At 41.9% G+C, this 7,348-nt stretch overlaps 1 protein-coding gene across 1 annotated transcript in view; it reads left to right on the top strand.

Annotated features, from left to right (window-relative positions):
* The window catches only part of FBP1 (fructose-bisphosphatase 1), a 26,257-nt gene that overhangs the window by 8,928 nt on the left and 9,981 nt on the right, over window positions 1-7,348 (top strand). The window contains exons 2-3 of the mRNA XM_019668809.1: window positions 2,562-2,724; window positions 4,947-5,039. Coding sequence (XP_019524354.1) covers window positions 2,562-2,724; window positions 4,947-5,039 — 256 coding nt within the window. The remainder of the gene's footprint in view (window positions 1-2,561; window positions 2,725-4,946; window positions 5,040-7,348) is intronic.

Raw genomic sequence — 7,348 nt, 5'->3', positions numbered from 1 at the left:
CACACACACACACACACACACACACACACACACACACACACACACACCATCCCCTGGCTTATTAGAGCACAGGTCACTATCCAACATTATCTCAGTCATTCAAGAGCGTTTATTTGTTCCTTGTTAGTCTCACTCACTAGAGTATAAGCTCCATGAGGACAGAGATCTCATCCATCTTGTTTGCACCATAGCCTCAGCACTCAGGACAGTTCCTGGGGCACATTAGATACTCAATAAATATTCATGAAGTAAATGAACACTCACACAGGCCTCTAGGAGCCGACTGCCTTCACCCATCTCAATGAGCAGGATACCTGAGCAGACAGAACATGGGCCAAAGGGTGAAAAAAGCCTTTCTGATGCCTGCCTTGAGTCCCTGGAGCTGTCCACATACCCCTACCCTCTGGGGATCATGCTGGGGGCTTCCTCCAGCCCTCCAAGGTGTGGAACAACCTTAGAAGTTGATCGCTCCTATGCTCATTCCTTCAGGCTCAGGTTTCTCTTCTCCACAGTGAATTCATTCATCAAGCAAGTGTTTATTGAGGGCCTACTATGTGTTGGAAGCTGGAACACATGGGGAAAAACATATCCTCATGGAAGGAAAGCATAAACAACCATGCCATCAAAATGGTAGATGAAACCTGAGGGATCTCCAAGATACCTCCCACCACATTTCTCCCACAGTATGTGCAGACCTCTAATGAGAACTCCCTTTAGAGAGCAAACACGGGAACTAACATTAGACACCAAGGGCTGTGCTAAGCCCTTTGTGTACATTATCACCTGCGATCCTCTAACAGCCCCATGAGGAATCATTGTCTCCATGAGCACAAGCAAAAAGGGGGCTCAGAGAGGTGAGGTGCTTGCAGAGCTGAAGTCCGAGCCAGGTCTCTGTCACGAAGTGCAGGTTCTTCCATCAGCACTACCTACCTGTCCTCCTGAATTAGCAGTGACTTTAATCATGGAAACCTCTGGCTACGATAAGAAGAGATGATTGGTGCCCACAGAGCCAGGAAGGGAGATGTATTTCAGTTGGTGGGCCCTGCCAAGCCCCTCCAGTTCCATCCAGAATTAGGCTGCCTTCTTTTTCCACCGACCAATTGTTGTCCTTACAATTATGGTGAGAAAGAAATTATGTGGAATGAGAACCAAAAGCCCAGAGACACAACATCATTCCCTCGCCTGCCTGGAAAAAAACAGTATCTCATTCCTCCAGCCCTCCTCCCACTCCTATTTTCATGTCACTCTTATTTCATGAGTAAAAGACCAAGGGATGGATCAGACTTGCAACTGTAGCCTGTGTTTCTGGGAAACACTGGACAATGGGCATGATGAGATCACTGGAGTTACCTCCCTGAGAGTCAGGTCAGACAAGGCAGTAGGGTTTGGACAGTTGCTGGTGTTGGCTCAGATTTGTCCAGCCAGAGACAAACAATTCAAGAAAACGCATTTTCTGGAGTTGAAGCAGTGGATGCCATGACGATCAGTGCCCAGGCGAATGCTCCTAGCAATCTGGCCAAGGGTGCATTCGTGCCCCTTATCAGCACTCCCAGCTGTTCCGCGGTTCCTTCCACATTTCTACTCTTTCAGTCCCACATCTAGTCTCTTGGTTTTTCTGTGCACCCGTCGTCTATAACCTTTCCTCTCCTTTCAGTGTTCCTATTCAACCCCAGGCTATGACAACCCACCTCTTCCCTCATTCTAACAAACTAGTCTGCAGCTTGGACAGGCCACTCGGATTCTGGGAATTTCACAATTACTGACTTGCAGGTACCTTGAAAATAAAGTAGAAACTCCAGACTTTCCTGTCCCTCCAACCCATAGGACTCCTGCCAGCATCAGTGGGGATACCACCAAGAGAGCCCTTGCCTGGGGGTCTGAGTGAGCTTCCCATCTCTGCTCTGCTGCTCTTGTTTGGACAAGCCCATTGCTGTCTTGGAGTAAGCGTTCTGCCTCTATGAACTGGTGGGCCAGTCAGTGTTTCTTTTTCTTTTAGGATCTTTTCAGCTATAAAACCATAGACTCCTTTGGCTTCACTCACATCTCAGGCTCCTCCTACCCAGAAAAATCCCTTGCTTGCTGTATCTCTTAACTGATTCATTAAGCATTAACCCATGCCTTCAGGGGGTAAAAATTGGCTCTTGGACGAGGTGAAAAAAATCAATCTTTTTGTGTATAAAACCCAGATATACACAAAGTGCATAAACATATATACACTATACTATAATATTAAAATTAAAATTTCATGAGGGAGTGTAATTAGGCGGGAAAAATGTAAAAAGCCTCCTTAGAAGCCATAATGAAAAAAAGAAGTTGAGAAACATGGATTTAACCACAAAGGGATGTTGGGTACCATGGTAGGTACCAGACAGGTGAATGACAATTTTCTCTTTCTTCCAGGAGCCAAAGTAGAGGGATGACCATTATTTTTTGTTCTTCCAAACCATGTGTCCTCTCTTTTCTTCTAAATCTTACTACATGCTACTTTCAGTGGGTTTATGTGTACAGTTACATATTCTGGTGGTCACAGCTTGTATTTTTGTGTCTTTTCCTCCCTCTAGCTATGGAATTGCTGGCTCTACCAACGTGACGGGTGATCAAGTGAAGAAGCTGGATGTCCTCTCCAATGACCTGGTCATTAACGTATTACAGGCATCCTTTGCAACCTGTGTTCTTGTGTCAGAAGAAAATAAACAGGCCATAATCGTGGAGCCTGAGAAAAGGGTGGGTCTACACTTCCACTACCCAGGGTTTTAATGAAACCATTTTTCTTCCTAGTTACATAAATGACTCCAATTGTTCAGCTAAGCTATATTCCTAGGAATCACCCTAGGTCCCTCTTGAACCAGGCAGGAGTCATCCTTTCACATATGCATCCTCACTACCATATTACAAACTGTCCTTCCCTGTCCACCCCACCACCATAGTTCATGTCATTATCATCTCTCCCGTGTAGTCATACATGGGAGATACTCAGATATACTCATACTAATCTCCACTCCTAGCATTGTATTGTCATGTTCAAGGTTCTTTAGAGTCTGGCTTCTGTTAACTACCTCTTTGCTTCATCTCTATCTACCAAATTCTCACCCTTCACACCCAACTCTCCTGCCAATCTAACCACTCTCAATTCCTATCACTGATTTATGCATTAGAACCCATTTGGAATCCTATTACTCTGATTGGTTCCTGAGGGCAGAGAATGAATTATATTCTTCTTTATATTCCAGCATCTAGCACAATATGTGGCCCATTGTAGGGGTCAATAATAAATTATTGTTGCAAAAGGGAATGAAAAGAATACATCCAGCTTTTATAGAACAACAACAATCATATGATTAAAAAAACTTGAAATGAGAAGTGCATTTATATGGGCTTACTATCTTTTCCTGTTTGAGTCGAATTGGGGACATGAGGGAGTAGAATTAGGAAAAAAATGATCAGAAGATGAATTTAAAGAGGCTGCCTAATAACCAGTCTTGACCTTTTGAAGAGCATAGGAAGCCGCATCTGATTAATTTGTTTTACACCTTTCTAAAATACTTCTACATGTCAGACTCAAAGTTCATGTTATTCTCTGCTGGGTTTCTCAAGGCAGTTTTAGGCATGTGGATTGAATTTGTTGTTCAATATTCTGTATCAGTCAGCCCAACTTCTCTGACTACAATGTGCCTTCTTAATAGGCATGTTCCTGTTTTCCAGAAACTTCCTTATGCAGTTTCTTCTGCATCAGCCAGAGTGACTTGTTAAGAGCAAGTGGTCAGGGAATCAGAGAATCGTCTTAATTTGGTGCAGAAATCTTAAAGCAGCTAATTTGGAGCTGGAAAACTTCCCAGTACTGTGCAAGTGGTCAGGGAATCAGAGAATCGTCTTAATTTGGGCAGAAATCTTAAAGCAGCTAATTTGGAGCTGGAAAACTTCCCAGTACTGTGCTGGTGAACGAACTAGTTCTCTCTTGAAAAAAAAAATCTCTGATTTCTAGCAATTGTCAATATCAACTGTGTAAATACTCTCCCATAGTTGACTTCAAGCTACCAACACGACATCATTGAAGGCAGAGTTGGAAGAAATGTGCACAATTAGCTCTTGAGAGCAGGTACCAGCCACCCCGGGAGACCACTGACAATTCCATTCAAAGAATGAATCTTTGGTAGTCCCACTACAACAGTGGTTTATTTCCTATGGGAATTCCAGTTGGGATATTGTTGAGAACTCAGCACTGCAACTCCAAGTTGCATAGACCTGCATGAGAAGTTCTTATAGATCTTAATGTTGTCTTTGCTTAACCTAAAGAGTTATGTCTTTTTCCCTTACCAATAATGAAAAATAAATGACTAACCTTGTTTCTCTTCTTTCTTTGGTTGCTAGGAAATTCAAGCCAAAATTATGATTCATCTATATTAACGATATAGGAAATTATGACTTATTTATCTGTATTCCATCACCTTTGCTTACACCTCCTATTCTAAGTTGTGTTTTCTCTGTCTAATGATCATTAGAATATCACCGTATATATGTATGTATGATCTCGAAAAATGTATACATATTTTAAGAAAGAAAAAAACTATTAAAATTGTAATACTCAATATATACCAATAACAAAAGATGACTACAAATCACATTTTGACTTCTGCAATTACAAGAGGTGCTCAAAGTGGTTACCATCAGTGACCAGACACTTCTGATTATGGCGAACTACTGCTTGAGCAACATTGACCAAAGTGTCCACTTGTATACATTTTGTTTTGGCACCCCCAGTATATATGTATATATATCATTGTTGTTTTCATTCTGAATGCCACTCATACCTTCCATGACAGGGTATAAATAAGACTCATATTTCTTGCACTTTCCCCTAGATTCCCCTTTTTACCCCCTTAGTGTATACTCTTTATTTTCTTAAATGTGTTTATTTTTAAAGTAAAGTTGTATTTTTTGTTGTTTAGGGTAAATACGTGGTGTGCTTTGATCCCCTTGATGGATCTTCAAACATTGACTGCCTTGTGTCCATTGGAACTATTTTTGGCATCTACAGAAAGGTAAAATATAATGTATCTAGCCCCTGGTTTGGGATCAGAGGGGACATTAAGGTTGCGCATCCAGACCTGTTTTATTATTGGTGGAGCCACCAGAATGTATATCATGAAACTCTGTGGGGCTTGATGTAGGTTTATGTCTTGAGTTCTTTTTCAGCATTAGCTACATAGTGAAGACCCATTAAGTTGTTAAAAGAAATGAAGTAAAACATGGGTGGGAAGAAAAACATTTTACTCTTTTAACTATATCTTGCTTTCTTTTGTAATAGAAAATGAAATTAAAAATAAAAGAGTCAGTAGAGGGCAGTTACAGTAATGATACTAAGTAAACTGAGAATTGTGAGAGTGTGACAACAGTAGAGATTATATATGCCAAAATTGTCCTTTAGATCTCCTAATTCAGGGGCCTGTAAACTATGCCTTCCCCTGGACCAAATCCAGCCTGTTACCTGATTTGTATGGCCTGTGAGCAAAAAAATAACCCTCCTGCATTTTTAAATGGCAGGAAAAAAATCTAAAGAATACTATTTTATGCTATGACATTTATATGAAATTTAATTTTCACTGTTCACAAGTAAAGTTTTAATGACATATGGCAAACTCATTTGTTTATACGTTGCCTTTGGCTGACTTCATGATGCATTGGCAGGGTTAGGTGGTTGTGATAGAGACTGCATAGCCTAGAATGTTTACTATCTGTTCATTTATGGAAAGAGCTTGCTGCACGCTACTGCAGCATGGGGACCTGCCCTGGGTCTGCCATCTGTGTGACCTGGCAGGTAACTCTACCTCCAGAACCTCTCTTTACTTCTTTTTCTTGAAATCTTTATGTGTGCATGCATGCGTGGGTGATGGTGGTGGTGGTGGTGGTTATGGTGGGTGGGTGGTGGAAGACCACTCAAGTATACAGACAAAATAGAATGAATACCTGTAGATCCATCATAAAACAGTATGAAATCTAAAATATGTCATCTTGGCTTCAGCCTTTCTTGTTTAATTTAGAAATAAAACTTCACAGATGCTGCTGAGGCTGAGCCAGTTTCTTTATCTTAAAGAACAAGATGGCTGGTCCAGCCAACTGTCAAGATTTCTCCCAACTCTCCTATTCTAGGATGCAGTGGCCATAATTTAAGTAGTAAAACCCTAATTTTCACTTTATCCTTCAAAATGACTTGTTGTCTGGTATTGTACATAATCTTATTTCAAACATATGGAGAGTAGGACCACCATGGGGCTGTAGTCTTTCCTCATTGGAGTGGTTTTTGCTTTTTTCTTGGCTGAGCACGGCATCCACATCCAAATTGATTTGAGTAATAGAAGGTTCTAGCTCATACCAGAAAGGCAAAGGCAAGAATTTACCTATTTTCCAAGTTATACCATAAAACATACCATTCCTCTTATAGACCTGGAGGCAGGTAATTTTACCTGCTAAGTATCAAATCTATAGTACATCAAGAGAGGTTTGTAGCAAAAGTTTTCATGTAAAGGAAGACTGCCGGTTAATGATTCAACCAAAACTAAAGCAGTGCAAATGTTTGCTAGCCCCAGTCTCCACCTCAACCTCCACCCTATCCCAAATAAAGATTCTTTGAAGGAAGAAACGAAATAAAACTAGAAAACTGAAAAACACTGGCTATCTACTAAAAAAAAATCAAACCAGCTTGCAACAGCAACTTGAATTACGGATGCTACAACTCAACAATGAGTCTCCGCACTCCTCTCAATAAACCTGAAGTGACCCTCTTAAAATACTGAAAAAAATAAAAAAGATGAATGTGACACTGCCTTTAAGTCATTTCAGTTTTCGGAAGGCTCATTGATTGTTTAAAACAGTTCAAGGGCTTATGGGGCATCAACATCGATGTGCCTGATGCTTCAAAGGTGACCTTTCCTGCTTTCTGCAGAGTTGGTTCTAGGCTATAATTCAGTTCTCTGGGGCACCTGCTCAGGGGCACAGCACCTGCAACTGGAATCAGCAATAATATCAGGCTGTGCCCACACGGTGCCTGGAAACAGGCTCCGAAGGGACCTGAAAGGGCATGTGGCCCAGTGTTCCATGCAGTTCCCACTGCAGCACCTTGGGAGGGGTCATCCAGCTTCTGGCTGGGGACATCCACAAAGGGTAGCATTCCCCTGAGGTGGTGGGCAACCATCGTGGTTAGAATGTTTGTCCAAACACTGAGTCAAAACCTGTCTCCCTCGGGCCGGCCGAGTGGCGCTTTGGTTAAGAGTTGGCTTGGGACGCCAGCTCTGAGCAGCAGGGCCCCGGTTCGGATCCCACATGAGGGCCAGTGATGCTGCGCCCTCTACAG

Source organism: Hipposideros armiger, unplaced genomic scaffold (genome assembly GCF_001890085.2).
Source record: "Hipposideros armiger isolate ML-2016 unplaced genomic scaffold, ASM189008v1 scaffold_539, whole genome shotgun sequence".
In the NCBI taxonomy this organism is placed as follows: domain Eukaryota; kingdom Metazoa; phylum Chordata; class Mammalia; order Chiroptera; family Hipposideridae; genus Hipposideros; species Hipposideros armiger.
This window is presented reverse-complemented; position numbering and strand designations above follow the sequence as displayed.